Consider the following 21,186-nt stretch of genomic DNA (forward strand, 5'->3'; position numbering starts at 1 on the left):
TGTCCACTCTAGGCCAACATTTTGATCTACGTGCGCATTATCTCCCACACTTGCAGAAGGACTGATCAATGCCAGTATTTCGTGGACAAAAGTTTCATATACCTTGTGACCAGAGCTGGAATTTGTAAGCAGGTCCTTCATTCATACCCTATACTGAAAAGGTTGTGCCACAATGGCTATTCAGGCAGAAAAGAAAACGGGTAAATGCAATGAAACTTCATACACCCAGCTCAGCAAGCCTTCTTCATGAAACAGGTTGTTTCTTGTAAGAAAACAATTAACTGCCAAAAATTAAATGTAGATGTATTCACAGCTCTAAGTGTGCTACATAACACTGACAGAATGTAGAAAAAGTAACATTACCCGAATTCTAACTGAATTTGACCTGAAGAGGACAGACATATCTTAACATGTGGAGGATTTGCTCACTCTCTTTTAAAAGGAAATATGTGGACTGAGATGTGTAAGGGGATGAATTGAAGGCCATGACATGATTGTGACAGAATGAAGTAGACTGTTGTAGAAAAGAAAGCTTAGCATAAGAAGAGGTATTGCAGAGAGAATTACATCATACCAGTCTGACTGATGATCCTTACAACTATCCCTTAAATTGGAAATGCATAACCTTGTAGCAGCTGATAACAAGAAACAGTCCTGTACCATGAAGATATTTACCTAAAATTAAGATTTGTTCTTTTCCAGTGAGGCATAGGTATGTTGAAACTGATTGGCAACATTTATTACTGTCCTGTGTGTGTGGAAATGTATGCTGCTATTACCAGGCAAGTTGGCCGTGCAGTTAGGGGCGCGCAGCTGTGGGCTTGCATTCAGGAGTTAGTGGGATCGAGCCCCACTTTTGGCAGCACTGATGATGGTTCTCCGTGGTTTTCCATTTTCACATCAGGCAAATGCTGGGGCTGTACCTTAAGGCCACGGCCGCTTCCTTCTCACTCCTAGCCCTTTCCTATCCCATCGTCGCCATAAGACCTGTGCTAGTGCAATGTAAAGCAAGTTGTAAGAGAAAAGAAAGCTGCTGTTATTACTTGGGTGTAGGTCTGGGATAGGTTCTTTGGTACTCTAAATGTGGCACTAACAAAAAATTTCCCTGGAATATGGGGGAAACCATGTGGAATTATCACACTGGTAGTGGCTGGTGTAGGTGTCAAGATTCGAACTCCAGACCTCCATACAGTATGATGAATAAAGGCCTTAGTGGGCTGAGTGGCTCAGATGGTTGAGGCGCTGTCTTTCGTCAGCCTCGTGTTGGTGGATTTACTGGCACGTAAAAACTCCTGTGGGACAAAATTCAGACACCTCGGCGTCCCCGAAAACCATCAGAAGTAATTAGTGGGACGTAAAAACAATATCATTATTGAATAAAGGTCTTAACTGAAGAAGTAAGGAAAAATGCTCTGAACCCAGCACCATAAGAACATCAGTCTTTTAAGTGCCATAGAATAAATTAGTAGCTTTCAGGCTCTCGCGCAGGAGAGTATGCATGGAAATGTGTGCTGTTATTACTTGGGTGTAGAGCTAGGATAGGTGCTGTTGTACCCAAAATGAGGTACTACTGAAGCATTTGCCTTGAGTATGGGGAAAAAAGCTAGGTAGACAATTGGTACGGAATCTGTCACCTGGACAACAGCCCTAAATGTAGATGATGATGATAAATGATTGGTTAAACCACATGGAATTACCACACTTGCAGTGACAAGTGTAGGCGTCAAGATTCAAACTCCAGGCCTGCGAATGGTACGTTGAATAAAGGCCATAACTGAAGAAGTACGGAAAAATGCTCAGTATCCAGTATTATAAGAACATCAGTCTTTGAGTGCCGTAGAGTGAGTTTTTGAACATTGCATGTTTTCACTCGGTTACACACTGTTCATCAATGTGTAGCTGCTGCTGGGCAATGTCTGCCAGGACTTGGACTGTAAAACATTCCATGAATAATATCTGCCATATTATTCCTCCTGTCAAAAAAGTGTACATGAAAAAGTTTTAGAAATAGATTTCCATTAAAGTTGGTCATGGGTATTTTGTGGGAGAGTGAATTTGCTGATTTCATCTTCCTATAAACCCCCAATCCATTCAGGAATTTTGAAACAGTATGAACCCTAAAACCTACCTCTGGATAGATGGATTTAATTTTGAAGTTTGGCTAAAATATGTCCAGTAGTTTCCCAGGTATAAGAAATCAGACTGCAAAGTTAAAACTACTTGTAGATGGTCATTATTACACCTGAACCGGATAAATTAAAAAAATTTAAAAGAAAATAATCATTGCGTGTGGCCTCCAGAGGGGCATGGTGCAGGTCTGTTGAATTGACGCCTGATAGGCGACCTGCGTGTCTGTGAGAATGGGGCCCTGCCTATGATGTGGACTTCTAATGCTAATGACCCCACACTCACAGCCCCTGAACCATCGGAATTAATGAAGATTAAAATTTCCGTCCCAGCTGGGAATTTAATCTGGGACCCCTTGGACCAAAGGCCAGAATGCTAACCATTTAGCCATGCAGCTGGACAACCAGATAAAAATGTAAGAAATATTTCCCAAAATAATCAATGTACAGACATATGGTTAATATTTTACTTATATAGATGTTATTAACTTAAATAGGTAAACTAGGGTGAAACATCAGTCATTTGGATTTAAAACTGGACTACAACAGGGAGATGGGCTGTCACCACGATTATTTAATTGTGCTCTAAAAATGGTAATGAGGGAATTGTTTGTGAAATGTCCCCCAAAAATAGATAGGCCAAAAAATCAAAACAAATTGCCTTGGTTTCACCGATGATTTATCATTACTAACTGGATGTAAGAAGCAAAAACCCAGATATCAGAACTTCAAAACATTGCAAATAAAATTGGCCTCAGAATATCATTTGAAAAAAAAAAAAAAAACAGAAATTACGCCCCAAAAACCAACACAAATAAAAGAAGTTAACCGTAAATGGTAATAAAATCAAAATAGTAGCCAATTTAAATATCTTGGAGAAGTAATAACACATAACCTAAATGAAAAAATATCAATCCAAACACGAACAAATAGATTAGCTAAAGCATGAAAATTAACATGGGATATCTACAAAAAGATATGAAATGCAAAAATAAAACACTACAACACAGTTATAAAACCGGAAGCTACATATGCTGCGGAAACACTTTTTCACCTGAATAAACAATCAAAGACTGACAGACTTCAGAAAATTGAAAGGAGGATTGGAAGAATCTGCATCAACAAAAAATACCAGAAAGATGGACAGTGGCGGATAATACCTAACAAAGTCGTGTACAAAGTGCTAGAACCCATTACAGATATCATGCATAAGGAGGAGACTGGGATTCTTTGGACAAATCATGAGGAAGCAAGATTCAAGACTTCTGAAACAACTAATACAACACAATCTCTTCTCAAAATACTGCAACAAGATGTAAATGGATCAGAGAAGTAAGGGAATATCTGAAGGAAATAAGCCTTACAACAGAAGACACCACGAATAAGATAAAATTGAATACAAAACTCAAGAATACAAACCTCCGCTTTACCCTTACACGAAACCAACAACGTGCATATTTTCAACTGAGGAAAGGGCACGAAGATTGGAGCGCCTGAAGAAGTACTGGGAGGACCGCAAAGCCCGAACAATCCCTTCAAAGAGACCTAAACGATGGACTGACTAAAGTGATCCTGTGCAGTCATAAAAGAAGAAACTAGGGGAAAAATAATACATTACTGTCAGGGATGGCTCATGGGTTCATATACTGGGGAGTTCAGGGAAAAGAAAATTTAATGTACATTAGTACCATAAAATCAGTCCAAGTGTTTGCTAATAACTCTACATCCATTACTACCTACACTTCAACACTTCATGCTCAGTATTTCAAATTGACATATTCTCTACTTCAAAAAGAAGTGCAGTGTACATTATTATAATAATCTTACTGGTGTTATGTCCAACCAACTACATTATGGTTTTCATAGAGGCTAAGGTGCTGGAATTTTGTCCCGCAGGGAGTTTTTTTCCTGTGCCACTAAGTCTGTCAACACGAGATTGATGTATTTGAGCACCTTCAGATACCTCCGGGCTGAACCAGGATCGAACATGCCAAGTTGGGCTCGGAAAACTAGCATTCTTCTTCTCAGCATTTTCTTATATTCATATGACACAAGTAAAGAATGGAATTACATATAAGGCTTCTTGTAGGTGTTATACAAAACCAGTTGCAGGATTGTGAGACTGCTAAAAGACCTTGATATTGTGAGATGGACAACAGACAATTGAATGATGGTAAACGGGATGAATAGACCTCTTAATTTTAATCGCTGTGCTGATGGGGTGAAAGTAGGTCATGGTGCAGTGAAGTCGATTGTACACAAGTGAAATAATTTTATGACTCGAAGTAGAATCATATAACATACATCAGATTGCAACAGCAGTATCAAATAGTCAGAAGATATAAGTGCAGTTGAAAGCAGTGCCATTATCTCCTTAAATGCATAGCCTATTTCAAAGATCATGACCAAAACTAACACAAGAGTCAGGAACTAGATTCGGGCCTCTTAGGTATTAAAAAAAAAAGCTCCCATACAAATAACAGGTACTGTACATAAGTTAAAATATAAAAAAGGGTTTATTCAAATAAGAAAATTCTCAGTTTTAGCAAGAAACACAGAAATAACATGGAAAAGTTTTACAGAAATAGTCTCGGAATATCTTTCATTAATACCAATATAAATGGTCTGTTATTGGCCATTACAAATTTTCTAGCTAACTCATTCCTGGTTCCCAGTGTTTTGCCTGTGTGCTAAGTTGGGCTCATCAGTTTGTAAATAGCACACCTACCAATATGCATGGCTGTGAATACCGTGGAGGCCACTGCTCAGGTTCCCTATGGGAATCAACATCTATATCATATCTTTTGTTGTTTCAAATACCATGTTACAATGATTTGCTCTACTGTACTCTTAAAAAAAAATAATAATAAATAAATAATAATAATAATAATAATAATAATAATAATAATAATAATAATAATAATAAAATAAATAAATCTCATTACAGCTTAAGTGGTTATTGTCTGTACACAGTTGGGATTACCAGTCTTGGCCCAATTAAGGTGAAGCAATTCTTTCAGGTGGAATCTATCTCCATTTACAATTCAGAATAATACATCTTGAAAGTGACCCATTTTATATTCTTTTAAGTTAGACTCCCAATTTCTTTAACAATCACCCCAGAAGAAAAGAATTCATTTTGCATACCATTGCTGATGTAAAAATATGCTCGAGAAGGCCATAAAAAATGCCATGACTGAGAGTACCCAAAATGGAACCCAAATAAGATAAAATAAACAAGGTTGCCATAGGAGCTCATTAATGAATGAGAATTAATAAAGTGACAATGAAATCAGAAGAATAAAACACTAAAGGACAAGCAGTATGCCAATAGCACATATAAAAACAAATGTCGAAGTCATCAACAGGATGCAGATGATGTATTTCCCTTACAAAAATCTCTTTCACACACTCGCACATCCCAGAGACCTAAAGTACAAACACCATCGACAGGCATATTTTAAAGATATCCCAAGTCACCATAATAAATAATTCAAGAAGTCAAATACTCGAACCTATGTTAGCAAATTAAACGGCTATGTAAAACATGTTCATAGAGACCTTTTTACAAGAATACTGTGATCCGACGATCATAACCTTTTGCCTCTGCCGCATCCTCATACCGCACAAACCAAGCCTTGTGTGGAAACGAGGTGCATACAATAGACAACCAAAAACATATCAAGATCTCAACAGACGAGCAATAAATCGTATCCACACATATGAAGGAAGTACAGTTTCAAATAGCTGGCTGGATCTCACCACCACATACAAATCACAAAGGACGCACACCACTACTCCCAATGTATTGCAATAGCAGAAAAGGCACACAAACATGAATAACATACATAAGAATACCAGTACCTTATGAAATCTCATATGAATATATTCGACCACCTGGTATAGGTGAGAACTCAATGTGTCATATTTGAAGCGGTTAAAATATCTTTTGTATGTCAGAAATGCTGACTGTACCAACTGCATCTATTTCAATTCCAGCAACAAGCAAGATCAAGTTAAGAGAGTTAAAAAAATCAAAGTTAAATCAGAAAGAAAGGCTTTCATGACAGATGTATGCTAAAGTCGCGATCTGTCGTTTGATTCAATGTAAAGTATCAACTTTCAAGTCTTAAATCAGAGGCATTATTGGCTGAAACACAGGTAATCTCGACCAATATGCTTCAAACCATAGTAACATACTCGTACAAGAGCTAAGCGATACTGGCTCAGTTATGAGGATGTAAAGGAGAGGGCTTTTCAAGTCTCATTGGTAAGACCCCAATTAAAGTATGGTTCCAGTGTATGGGACCCTCGCTAGGATTACCGGTACTTGATTCGAGAACTGGAAAAGATGTAAAGGAAAACAGCAAGATTTGTTCTGGGTGATTTCCAACAAAGGAATAGTGTTAAGACATTTGTAAACTTTGGTCGGGGAAGACTTGATAGTAAGGAGACAGACTGCTGACAAAAGCAAGAAGTCAGTTAGGCTCTTACAAATAGCTAATGCGTCTCGTCACTGTTATAAGGGTAACTCATTATGAACAGCCAGCATGGCACCCGATGGCATAGTATACTAGTGACAGCACTTCTGGAAACCCGGTTTTTCGTTAAGAAGGAAGCCATAATATTTTCAGTGTCAACTCAGTTAATACAACTTTAAAACTATAACACATACAACACTATAACATACACATACCAAAATACAAATTTATGGATTGTACAGCCTTCCAAACAATAATCTCAATCTTGATATACTCCAACCACATAAAAACTCTATCATAGTTAATGCAGCATCCTAATATTGGGGATACAATTATGAAAATGTAGTATGAAGAATAGTCAAACTATTTGAATAGCAACAGCTTCATCCTACTATATGAACATAATCAGCCAAAAACCTTCATGCACTACCCAGGAAACTTGACCAACCCAGATTTAGTTTTCACATCAGCCAACATTGCAGATCAGTACAAAAGAGATGTAATCTGTGACCCAGGAAGAGGACACCAAATGTCAGTTATCAGTATGAAACTTGGAGATAAAGGGAAGGAAACCTAAAGGAAAGATTTTGTGGAACTTTAAGAAATCCATCTGGAACAAATATCAAACGATGGAAAGAAGAATGCAAGACATAACTGATATAGACTATCCATACCAAGCTGCATCCAAGTTTTGTGCAATTCTATGCAGATATAAACCATTTTGGAATGCTGAGATAACTGAAAAATAAAGAGAAACTGCTAAAAATGCACAAGGGAAAAAAAAAAAAAAAAAAAGTTACACGATGTCATTGAGTGGAGATGAGAAAACGTAATATTGAAAAGAAGAATCAGCAGATATGGGATGCATTTTTTAACACAATAGACTACAGAAAAGATGGACCCGAAGCACACAACTACTCAGTTCATTAAACAGTAAGTTCCCAGAATAATACAGCCACACTATTAAAAATAAATGGTAATGTTATCACAGATAAGAAGAAAATTACCAACAAGTTTAATACATTCTACCTAAACCAATATAAAATAAGTTGAAAATTAAAGAACAGAAACTAAAAAAGAAACAGAAAACTCATTTGGGAGCACACATCTAGAAGAGCTGTTTACATGAGAGTTCTCCGAGGAAGAAATGGATGAAGCAATTCCTAGCATACAAAACAAAAAAAACAACCTGGAGATGACAAAATCATCCCAGAATTCATAAAAATTATTGGCCCCACTGCTGGCAAAACACTCCTAAAAATTAACAATGCTTTTGGTACAATGATTTATCCCTACCAAAAGACTGGACTAAAGGCACTATCATCTCAATTCTAAAATCTGGGAAAGGCAAAAACGAAATGACCCATAACCCTAACTTCAATACTCACCAAAATGTGTGAAAAAATTGTATCAGTACACCTAAATTGGTATTTGGAGGGGGGGGAAACCTTTTTGAACAGGCTGGATTCAGGGAGAAGCATAAGTTTAAAGGAACTGTGGGGTAAGAAAGGTGAAAGTGATGAGGGCATAGTAATGAGAAGTAAAGTCCAGTAGTATTAGTAAGCTAGGTAATGGTGTTAATGTATAATTAGATTGGAAGATATAGTGTGATTAAAGTTAAGAATATTTGATGCTAAGAGTGATTGTTATAGTTAAGTATATTGAATTATAAGTGGTCATAAATTTGAAATGAATAGTAAATTTATTGTGGAATTGAGAGCGGAGTGGTGGTTGGTAAGTGTGATAATGCTGAGAGTGATTGAAGTTAAATTTGGTAGATGGTAGCGTGTGTCTTAAGTTGAAATTAGACTGGAGTGGTGGTGGTGGCTAAGAGTAAGCAAGTTAATGGTGGAATTGTAGTGGTATTTGTAAGTGATTATAATAAGGATGGAGATATTGGATGAGAGGTGTATTTGAAATGAACAGTGATTATAGTTAAGTAGTGATTATGCTCAAGAGATATATACTTGAACAAGAATCTGAATTATTGAACTTTAAGTGGTTGTAAATTTGAAATCAATGTGTGTATGTTCAGTCGTCAGCCCTAAGGCTGGTTGGATCCTCAACAGCTCCGCCATCAGCTGTCATAGAGTGCCTAGGCATCACTGAAGAGGCGTACTAGGGAAATGAGGAGTGAGGTTGTTTCCCGTTGCTTTCCTCACTGAGCCAGAAGTTGCTATTACATATGTCTGCCAAGCCCACCAAAATGCATACATCAACCGACCCTATGAGCAACATTTTCACACCATTCATAGCAGGGACTGGCTGCATAAGGAATGGCATTACTAGCATCACTCATACCTCAGTCACTTTCATATTGTCAAAGCCAAGGATAAGACTGAGACAGGTCAATGAAAGTAACAAAATTGCTCTAGCCTATACCAGAAGACATAGTGCATTGTAAACACTAGGTCCCGCCAGCAAAGGCATTTGAAATCAATAGTGAATTTATTATGGAATTTGATGGAGAACGGAGTGGTGGTTGTTAAATGTGATTATGCAAAGAGTGAGTAGAGTTAAGGTGATTTGAATTATAAGCAAATGTAAGAGTGATGGTCATTTTAAATGGGTTAAGAGGTGGTGGTGATGAGGGAGTGTGTTCGTTAATTGTAGGCGAAAGGAAAGTATGAAGGTAATTTTGAGTGATGGTTGCTACAAGTGATTATGTTCAAGAGATGGATAATGAGATTAAGTGTGGTTAAATATGCTTGAAGGAGAAGAGTTTGTTTTGGAGGTAAAGTTAGATAACGATTACTAGTAACAAGAAAGTAGTTCATGTAGAAAATGAAACGTGAGGATGTGGCACACTAACATGGCAGGTGTTGTAATGTTAAGGCTGAGTCAGCAAACCTGAGTAGGTCAAGAGAGGACGGTTTAAGGTGCGGAATGTTTATGGTTCGCGAGTCCAGCCAGGAGAGATATGAAGGTCTTTAACCTTCATGTGCCATTCTGCCGATGTTTTATTTTACCTTATTTTGTTACTTTTATCCATTTGCCTTACTTATTGCCATGGCTATCGGATCTCCGGAAGGGAGTCAACCGTGGGCCATTTGATTCTAATTATTATATTGTTTTGTTATGTGTTCGCTTAATTGTTATTTGTGTCCGACTCGTTGGCTGAATGGTCAGCGTACTGGCCTTCGGTTCAGAGGGTCCCGGGTTCGATTCCCGGCCGGGTCGGGGATTTTAACCTTAATTGGTTAATTCCATTGGCCCGGGGGCTGGGTGTTTGTGCTGTCCCCAACATCCCTGCAACTCACACACCACACATAACACTATCCTCCACCACAATAACACGCAGTTACCTAAATATGGCAGATGCCGCCCACCCTCATCGGAGGGTCTGCCTTACAAGGGCTGCAATCGGCTAGTAATAGCCACACGAAAAAAAAAAAAAAAAATTATTTGTCTAGTAAGTGGAGTTGGAAGAGCTTGTTTAGGTATAGACATACCACAGGGTCTAACAATCGAGGAAAACTCTGTACAGACTCTTTGAAATAAATAAATAAATAAATAAATAAATAAATAAATGAAACTGGCAGAATTCAGAACAAACATGTCAAACTGAAATGCAGTAACAAAACTTGTCCAAGGTGTGAAACAAGGTTTCAACGACCAGAAGAATACATTTAAAGTCTTCATAGACTTTAAAGGATCCTACAAGACTGTTTGGAGATCAAAACTCATCAGCAAGTTAAAAAACTATGGAGTAAGAAAAACCTGCTGAATTGGCTTGAAAGATTCCTAAACCAGTCAGAGATGGATAAAAGCAAGATGGGAAGACACGGAATCATGTCATTCTAAAGTAGGTTTACTACAAGGAGCGACATCTAGCACCACACTTTTCAACATTTATATTGGTGACCTACCAAACAAGTTCAAAAAAGGTCAGCAGTATTAAGGCCACCGTGTTCACTGTTGACGTCGTTATCTAGACGTCGGCCAGTAACAAAAACAACAAACAGAATGAAAGGCTAGAACAAACCACGAATGCGCACTTGGAGGAACTTATCTCATGGACGACTGAGAACAATATGATTGTCGGCAAGACAAAAACTGTATCAGTACTTCATCATATGACTTACAATTTTAACAAAATTTCTAAGATTTTTTTTTAATGTCATACCATACATCAATATTTTAATGTGTCTTTCCAATTTTAATAATATCTGTTTTGTATTCTGATATAATATTGTTAATATATTAAAGCTGATGATGTCCCTTAGGGGACGAAACATGTACTAAATATAATAAATGATATTGTATTGAATAGGTGGACCATTTGACAAAGCAAATTGTCATAATAAAAAAAAAAATTAAAAAAAATTGGAACAGCTTCCTAGTTGTAGTCACTCTGGCCAGTGGATCCGAATGGACAGGCTGATTTTAATTTTCAGTGAGGGGTTCAGACTTTTCCGTTCCCAGGCCGTGCTGAGCTGTGCTGAGCATTCATAATCTGGTATTCCCCAGTGCTTTCCTTCTAAAGCATTAAGGCTGTGCTTAAGTGGTACAAGTATGTTCTGAGCTGTCAGTGGAGAGATGGACAAATAAATTTGAATGGAGTTTTTATAAGTAGGAATGACCATAATCTATATAAATAAAGTTGTAGGGGTTCTGCTGTCTGTAATTTAGTTTGTTTTGCCAATTTTTCAGATATCCGTTTTAAGTCACCTCAAGACCGAATCTGTGGTTTTTATTTTTCATGTCTGTTCCACCATCATGGTGAAATGACTGAATAGATCTCGACTGAACGTCACATTTTGAGTATACTCATCCCAGGGAAGGTTTTGATTATGCATATGATTTAAAAATCTTTAAATAGCCAGGGGGTTTATAGAAAACCAGAACAGTTTTCCTCCATTTTCTCTTATACTATTGATTTTCTGTAAAATCTGTGGGCAGTATGTGAAATGTTCATTATAAACAACTTTTATTATGTTCATAATTTAACTTACTCTTCAGATGACGGAGAAAATTTCTATTTTCTGTGGGTATCATGCTCTGCACTGAGTGACCGACAACAAACTTACAGGTTACCATGGCAACGTCTGACTGCTTGCCAGCAGGGAAGTAACATAATGCCATTTTCGTAATCATTCCTGTAAACTCGTGGGTGTTTCTTGCATAGAAAGCAAGAGACGTCAATCGGCCATTCTGCGGGATATTCGCGGAATATAATTGGAGGTTATAACCGTCCTCAAATAGCTTACATAACACCATAAGTAATCTTATTATCTGTTTAAGAATCCCTGCACCTAAATTTCTCTTCTGTTACCGCTTTCTTATATCTGTAACTCAAACCTTCTCAATTTATTGAGGGACATTGTATTTTCCAATACATCCACTTGGTATTTACATATTAGTCCTATCCGGCTGTTCTCAGATATAATCCTATTTTCTATTAATTTCAACTTAACTGTAGTACTTTCTTCCTTAATTACTTCGTATGTATGAAAGTGCTCATTCTGAAACCTGTAAACTCTTTTCTTTGAGGAAAAATTCCAAGCTATACAAATATATAATTCTCAGCCCCAGAAAATATCTAAATACATATGCATTTTTAGTGACGGTGCAGACCTTTGTTTTGGGATAATTGGTGGCTAAACGGTAAGTCGTATTACAAAACAGATAGTACAATCCACATTCTATTTGGAGAGGTCAACAACTTTGGTCTTATGACTTATTGTCCTGTCTCGATTGTTGATACGTTAGGTACACTTCATTTCTCGATTATAATCAAATCTTTCGAACTTGATTCTGATTGGCAGTAGGAAATGTGGCCTTCCATTATTCTCAAAACTTCCTCAATGCCTACCTTACATCAAAAACACATATTCTGACCTTCCTGTTTTGTTCCTAGGATAGCGCAAAGAGGCATGCAATTTAATTTAATCTTACTCACTGCCTTTACAGTAATTTACAGAGGAATCCGTATGCAATGTAGAATGCCGTATGAAGCATGGGTACATTTGCTTGTATGAAAATAAATTTGGAATTCCAAAGGACAGATTTAGGCTAATATTAGTTTACAGGAAGAGGAGTTAGGGATTGGCATAATTTACCAAGGGAGATGTTTGATTTTTCCAACTTCTTTGAAATCAGTTAAGACTAGGTAGTAAACTGATATGGAGGATTGTTGTTAGTAAGTGAAATAATCTGAAAATCTCTGGGAGTATTTCATTAAATTGTTTGAATCATTTGCTTTATTAAGCTATTCAAATTTAAAGTCAAACCACAAAACATTTTGGCATACAGTGAATACTGTTTGGGTTCAGTTTGTAATTTATCTTCATTAAAAAACTTGCCATAATTTAATAATAATGGTGTATGGCCTCGTAGACGGCCTATTAGGCGACCTGCATGTCTGTGAAGATCCCTACCTAGGATGATTTCTAATGCTGAAAACGCCATACACACCCAGCCCCCGAGCCATTGGAATTAACCTGTTAAGGTTAAAATCCTCGACCCGGCTGGGAATCGAACCCGGGACCTCTGAACCAAAGTCCAGTACGCTGACCATTCAGCCAACGAGTCGGACAACTCTCCATAGCTGTGTATTAATGAATTTAAAGTTTCCAAAGGAAACGTCTGACCACATTTAAACTAACAATAAAGCCACTGTTTACTATGCAGCTCTATGCTCTTGCTTCACATGGCCTGTTAGCATCTGAGTGGCCAGAATTGGTTGGGCCTCTCGCTAAAACTAAATACAAGCACTGGGATGTACCGACCTACACTAGTTACCAAGGCAACGATAACGTCACTCGCACAATTTTAACTGCTCAAGCCGGTTTGACGTGTTCATATACGGACCTACGAAACATAAGCCAGGAGCAGTTTGACGTATACCTGTGCGGACTAGTCTAGCTATGTTTTAGATGTACATCTGCGTGCCCATCAGTTGGTTGTAAACATGAACTTTTAGCATAGCTTGCATCACAGGGTATTGTTTGCAGAAGAGTATCTTCTACCGTAATGTGGCATTGTGTTGAAGTAAAACGAATTTGTTTCATCAACGTCAATTGTAAACAACATGGTGGCGTCTTCGCATGGCCTCTATCTAATGCAACTCTTGAATGCATGTTAGCTGAAAGTATTGATGACAATAATACGTGATAACGAAAGTGTTAGTGATGATAATGCACAGCAGGAAATTACGTGTAATATACATAATGATAGTAATATAAGTGAATGCTCACCTGAGTGGTCGTAGACACCTGTTGATTCAGATTTTATTCCAACAAGAAGGTATTTAGGAATTTTTTTACTTTGCATGTCACCTTTTTGTATGTAGATATAACATCTGCACGATATGAACTTCTTAAGACGCCGTCTCCGAGCGGAGGTTGGCGATCCACGTAACTAGCTCTGATCTTGACAGCGCAGAATGGAATGCCACTTCTGAAGTACAGCAGTACCATCTTCGAAGGTCTTTCAGCCATGAATTTCTTCCAACAGATCTCTTCTCCTGTATCTTTCCTTAGATAATAAGCTGTAATAACTGATACCTCTCACCTCTCATGATATGTTCTAGATATTGTGTATTCCTCTATTTTATGGTGAGCAGTAGTTCTTTTTGCTTTTTCATCCGACGAAGGACCTCGGCATTGGGGATTTTCATTACCCAGGATATCCGCAAGAGACGGCGATACAGGAACATTTCGAAGGCATCAATACGTTTTTCTATGATTGGATCCAGAGTCCAGCTTTCACATCCAGATAAGAGAACAGAAAATATATAGCAGCGGATGATACGAATTCGTAGTTGGAGACAGATCTGACCTCGCAAAGAATTTCTTCATGCTAATGAATTGTTTCCTGGCCTGCTCAGTTCTAAATATTATCTCCCGTTTGGAGTTACATTGGTCATCCAAGATGGTACCCAGTTATTTGAGAGAAGACACTTGCTCAACTATTTTATCTTTAATTGTGAGATTTGTTCGAATTGTCTTCTTAGAGAACACCATGAGTTTCGTCTTTGAGGGGTTAACGTATCCACTTATTTTGAACAAAATCAGACAAGTCATTTATTACCGCTGTAAGGTACAACTTGAGCCAACTTTTAATACCGGCTTGAAGGGTTAAGTGACCTAAAGTGCCGAGGCCTGACCCCTACACAGTCGGTGGCCTTGTACGGGCTGAACAGTCAACAGCTTGCATTCTCTTATGAATCATTGCCAAATGTCTTGCATTGTACATATGAAAATATTGGATATTAGCTACTGTAGTTACAAAGTAGGATCCCAGGTAAGTATGAGATCTGGCTGTGAACTGTTAAGAAATTACAGTACCTCAATTGGTTCACAGCAAAATTTGAATGCTTTTGGAATATGAAATAGGGAAGGAGGCCTGACCTCCCCTACCTTCCTCCAAAGACCGTCCCTGATTACCGATACAATTTTTTATTTTTCATTGAAAAAAGGTCATACAAGCAAAATCTCTCTTCGGTGTCTTATGGCTGTGTTTTTAATGAATTTTTTTTGTTAAACACCTTATGTCACCAGAGATCTTTTTACATGCCAACATTGTATGATAGTTGCATGGACTTTTGTCTGCCCTTCAAAAATCTAACTACCTCTGCCGGGTTTGAACCCGCTATCTTGGGATCTGGAGGTCGATGTTCTACCATTGATCCACAGAGGCAGCTGACATCCTAATACAATAAAGAAAACGTAGAAATGTACAGTAACAGATAGTAAGGTACAAAGGACCCACACAGATCTCAGATGATTGATATATGTAATATCTTGAAAGAAATGAAACAAGGTTAAACATTTCTGTATTTAAATAATTTAAAATCTGATTAGTAGTTCTTTAGTGATGAGAATTTAATTATACAACTAAGTCCCCTACCTTTATCTCACAACAGCATCTATTTTTATTTTATGTTATTTCATTTAGGACTAATATTATTAGTATATCGGGAAAATAGAGCAGTGGCATATATAAAAATGTATTTTGATAACCAGGTGGTGTAGGATTAGATCTTTCCACAATAATAAGGCAGCGTAAGAGAATCTCCATTATTGCAGTTAGTAATCAGGTACTATGGTAATTGTTTTTTTTTTTTTTTTTTTTTTTTTTGTAGGCTAATCTTTGTTGATTTTCAGTAGCGCCTGTTAAAGATGGCAGCAGTGAAAGTTCTTACTTAGGTTTACGATATTTGCTTTTGAGGGACCCATTTACATGATTTAACCTGAGAGTGGTGGCGCAGGGTCTTTCGTGACCTGACACAAATTTATTCGGTTTGCTTGCACTTATTTTTAAACTTGGAGACCTTGGCTGTCACATACCTCTCCCCACATTCCTTGCCTTTTGTCTGAGGTCAGTGGCATTGTAATGAAGGGTGTTCATTCTTAGAAACAGGGATTATTGTCAAGCGGTGCAATAGTGTGTTTTGTTAGACCCCGCGCCACCAGTCTTCTTCGTCCGAAGTACAACAGTAGCAGTGTTCAGTGTACGCAGTGACTTACTTGTATAATCATGTTAGGAATTCATTCAGTCAATCCCTCATTGCTGAAATGATTTATGAAGATTATGAGGAAAGAATGTTATCTCTTTTTACAGTCTGTGGGAGAGGAAGAAGTTTTAGTGAAAGTGAGGATGAATTAGAAGTAGACTCTAACAGTGATACATGACAGAGCACTAATGAAGAAGTATTAAATATTAGTGATGATGATTTCCCTCTTTCTCAACTGTTTTGGGACCACAACAGGAAAGGATGGTGTTACAAAATAAAAAAAAATTGCTCCTCTTAAAAGCTCGCGTACTTGAACCCACAACATTATCACTCGCTTGTCGTGAGTTGATCTCGTAAGAAGCACATCATCGTCTGAAGAAGCTTGGAGCGTTTTTTCACAAATTATAAAATGTTGCAATTCATTGTAAACTGTATGAACCTGGAAATTGAAAGTGTCGGATGTTACACTCGCGAACGAATTACTTATGATATGGATTGTCATGAAGAGGATAATAATTACTTCCAGTAGGGTGATTATTTTAGAAGAACCCATCCCATCCATCTAGGGATATACTGCAGGAATAGCATTATGTAATTAGCAGAATTTAAGCCAGTTAGCTGAATTCGGTAAGATAAGGTGTTTAATAAAGAATATTCCCGTGCATGACAAGTTTTAAATTTTATATGCTGTGAAGCTAATTAGTATTGGATATACACACTTATATATTCGATACAATATCATGCTGTTGAGTTAATAAACCTAATGCATCAATATATGATGCATAAAAATACCTAATTTTGTTATTAGAGCAAGTTCAACCATAGAGGTCAGGAAATACCCCATACCACCTCTCACACTGCATCAACGAACACCACCTGTCCGGGTTAAACTATATGAACTAAAGTTTACTTTGCTTAAGGTTAGAAGTTGTTCCTTGGTAAAAAATAGTAATTCTAACTGGACTTGAGCACAAACATGTAATGTCAGTTGAGTATATACAGAAATTACTGGTATAAATTATACCATCCTCTGCTTTGTTGAAGTAAACATTCCTGTGACATGGAGAGACAAGAAAGATATCTGAAGTAGGTCTTATTTCTGCAGGATTTTACCATAGTTCTTGTCCAGAGAAATCCTAATTGAGAGACTCCTATATTATTTAACCCGCGAGGGCTCCAGTCACACTCTTTTAGACCGGGCGCATACATTTTTTTATTCTTTCGGAATAGTTTCATGGTATAAAGCTTCATCCCTTCCTGTACCTTTCAGTGGACTTGTCTACTACATGTGCTTAAGTTCTCTGTTCCCCACTTTCATCACCGGGCACGAATCGTGACGTCGCCGTCCACAGTCTTTGTTGTCGGTATAGAAGTGTTTTGCGAGTTTCATGGATATGTCTTTTAATAATACAATGTGTTTTGCTACAAAAACTGGTTTTTAGTTTCACGGATATGTTTTTCTTCAATAATACGTGTTTTGCTACAAAAACCGGTATTTAGTTTTATGGATATATATTTTCCTTTAATGCACTGCCAACAGAGGTTGAACTGTACTGAACGAAATACGTGTAGCAGCACACTGATATATACTCCAGTGAAATCGGGCAGTCCAGTTAGGTCCCGCAAAACTTGGCAGGCTTAAGGAAACCCAGGTTTGGCCGCTATAGCTTGTCCCCTCTGTACGCATATACTCTTGCTTTGGCGATGCACAATCTAAGCTGCTTAGCTTGGAGTTGTAAACAAGCCTGAAGTAAAATTTGTACAATTTTGGCCTTGGTTTGAAGAGAGACCAATACAGGTAGAATTTTCGACATGATAATCTCTCATATCTAAAGCTCATTTCAATACTGTTACAAGTCTAAAATTGTTTAAATCCAAAAATACTTTTTCTTTCCATTATAAAATTCCTGTGTGTTAGAGGCCAACAAGTAAAGACTTCCAAGAAGGTAACTTCTTGATGAATCAAGAAAGTCTCTGTTCTAGTGTAAAAGTGGTGCAACACATTTAATAATATGGAGAAAAATGTTGTAATATATTTTTAAGTATAGAATACGCCTGCTAAAGTATTTTGAAAATGATTGTTTTTGAGCTGCCTCTGTGGTGTAGTGGTTAGTGTGATTAGCTGCTACCCCTGGAGGTCCGCGTTCGATTCCCGGCTCTGCCACGGAATTTGAAAAGTGGTACGAGGGCTGGAACAGGGTCCACTCAGTCTCGGGAGGTTAACTAAGTGGGAGGTGGGGGGTTGATTTCCACCTCAGTCATCCTCAGAGTGGTTTCCTCCACTTCACCTCCAGGCAAATACCATGATGGTGCCTTACTGAAGGCCACGGTCACTTCCTTCCCTCCTCCTTGTCTATCCCTTCCTCCCACAAGGCCCCTGTTCAGGTGAGGCCGCCTGGGCGCGGTACTGGTCCTTATCCCCAGTTTTATCCCCCGACCCAAAGTCTCTCGTTCCAGGACACTGCCCTTGAAGCGGTAGAGGTGGGATCCCCTGCTGAGTCCGAGCGGAGGTAGGGGGGCCAACCCTGGACGGTAAATGGATTAAGTAATTATGAATATTTGCTTGCACTGGACCTGCAGAAATCGTTTAACACCTCTACTGGACAGTCGGCTTGTCGAGTTGTAGTACTATTCAACTCTACCATCGATGTTGTTTCAGTTTCATGTAAAACCGTAGGTTTTGTGGTTGTGATTATATCAACAGTTGCCTAAAACTACAACATTGCTTGGTTCTTTACCTCGGTGCACATTTGCATGCTCTGGTTTCATTACCCAGATATATTGTATGTTTAGGATTATCCACAGAATTCTTGAATCCTAGTTTGGTTATATTCTCATAGTTCCTTTTTTCCCCCTGGTTTTCACTGACAAACTACTATGAACAAGGGCATGCAATTGTAAACTAACTTCTAACAAAGTCACATATAGAAAGATGGCCAAGCATCAGGAGAGCACAGCATAAATGCTACAATGCAGTGGCCGGTCAGGGAAGTAGGGGGGGGGATAAAATGCACAAGGGCAAAGACAGTTATCACATCTTCATACACTTCTTCAAATAGATTGCTAGTTTCTGCTTCTCAGACTCTCATCTTGACACCTTGGTTATCCTATTGTGTTTCTATTTTTCTGTATATGACTTGAATTGCACTTGTTTGTTCCTTTCTCTTATTAACTTCTAACAAACTCTTTTCATCCTTCTGAACCACATAGCTAAAATTCTGATCTCCAGTATTCGGGAGATAGTGGGTTCGAACCCCACTGTTGGCAGCCCTGAAGATGGTTTTCCGTGGTTTCCCATTTTCGCACCAGGCAAATGCTGGGGCTGTACCTTAACTAAGGCCACGGACGTTTCCTTCCCACTCCTAGGCCTTTCCTGTCCCATCGTCACCATAAGATATTAAGACATCTGTGTCGGTGCGACGTAAAACAAATGGCAAAAAAAAAAGTTCTGATCAGTCATGAGTAGAATGGTAATTTTGACTTGTTTATCTTTTGTTTGCAGTTGAATCCTGATGTGAATGCATTTCAACGTAAGTTTGTGAATGAAGTGCGTCGCTGTGATGAAATGGAGCGCAAATTGCGGTACCTTGAGAAAGAAATTAAGAAAGATGGTATTCCCATGCTCGACACTGGAGAGAACCCAGAGGCACCACAACCAAGGGAAATGATTGACCTTGAGGTAAGTGATTTCTCAATTGTATATGTGACTTATGTAATAATTTTCCTCAAAGTGATTTACTTAGGAATTGTTCAGAATAGTGCTCCTTATTTCAACAACTTATTTCATCTAGTCCATTAGCGAAGTGATGGCAATCCCACTAATGGTCTTACTTCCTTCAGGTTAGTACCCATCCGGAAGGAAATTTGATTGCTTTTAAGTCTTGCAAAAGGAAAAACCAGATGGATTTTAATGACTATAAAATGGCAAAGAAGGATAATAATGATAATTAGAAGAAAAAGAACATAATTGTGCTACATGGAATATACAGGGAATAGCGCACAAAGATGATAAACTAGATTGCATTCTCTCCAAAAAAGACGTTTCAATTGTATCAGTCTCTGAAACCAAACGAAAACTAAGCAAAAATGAAGAAGTTCACGAAAACATCAGACATAATCAATCACTAAGCCAATCACTTGTACAGAAATACACTTGTTGTGCCCTAATAATACACTTGCTAGGCTAACCCTTTATGGATGTGTGAGGCATGGACTTTAAGAACTCGGACTTAAGAAGAATCCCAGCGCGAGAAATGACGTTTATGCGCCGTACTGCAGGATACTCCAAGCGAGATCATAAAAGGAGCGAAGGAATGCTAAAAGAACTGAAGATACAACCAATAACTGACTACATCTACAGTTATCAGGAAAACTGAAAATGTCATATACGAAGGAACCTGGAAGATGGCCAAAAGAGATTCTCTGATATCAACCCAGAGGAATTTTATTTTATGAAATACTTCTTCTCATGCAGAGGCTGCATTGCGACAAAGTATACTTTTACATTTATTTTTAGAAGAGAAATAAATGTGCTTGAGAAATGTTGTAGCAATGATTTCTTAGAATTATCAGTGAACCCCTTAAGGCTATGATGGCAATCTCCCGTAGCGTTGTTACTGGCAGACACATCTGTTTCCAGAAATTAGCGGCAAAAACGGGAATTGTTCCCCTAGCTCCAATCTTCATACCTACTATGTTGATTTCCTCTAGCTGGTATTTCTCCCTGTAGTAAGGAATTGCGGGTAAGTAAAAATTCTTCTCGAGGTCAACATCTGAGAGCTGCGACTTATGGTTTTCAAAGCGAATTGTGGAGTCGATGATGTAACCTCTCTTCTTATTCTTGCAAGCAGTGATGTCATTTCTTCTGTGGATTCCGTTGTCCGCTAAGCCATGAACCTCTTCAAATACCTGGAAACCATGGTCTTTCAGCGTTGTTGCAATTGTGTTGATGTTATGATGACTCGTATTCCTTAAAAGTTCACCATGAGGACAAGATCCCAGATAATGCGCAAGAGTTTAAATCTCCTTGAGGCAGCAAAGGGAATCGTGCTGAGATCTTCCTGGTACCGATCTAACTGCTGAAATGTTTGCTGTCATCTTAATTGCTTCACACCATTCA

General features: G+C 38.2%; 1 protein-coding gene across 4 annotated transcripts in view; it reads left to right on the plus strand.

Moving 5' to 3' along the window:
- LOC136866028 (V-type proton ATPase 116 kDa subunit a 1) overlaps nucleotides 1-21,186 on the plus strand; it is a 338,604-nt gene that overhangs the window by 8,924 nt on the left and 308,494 nt on the right. For all 4 annotated transcript variants that reach the window (XM_067142636.2, XM_067142639.2, XM_067142638.2 and 1 more), the window contains exon 2: nucleotides 19,570-19,746. In XM_067142636.2, coding sequence (XP_066998737.2) covers nucleotides 19,570-19,746 — 177 coding nt within the window. The remainder of the gene's footprint in view (nucleotides 1-19,569; nucleotides 19,747-21,186) is intronic.

This window comes from Anabrus simplex, chromosome 3 (assembly GCF_040414725.1).
Source record: "Anabrus simplex isolate iqAnaSimp1 chromosome 3, ASM4041472v1, whole genome shotgun sequence".
Classification (NCBI taxonomy): domain Eukaryota; kingdom Metazoa; phylum Arthropoda; class Insecta; order Orthoptera; family Tettigoniidae; genus Anabrus; species Anabrus simplex.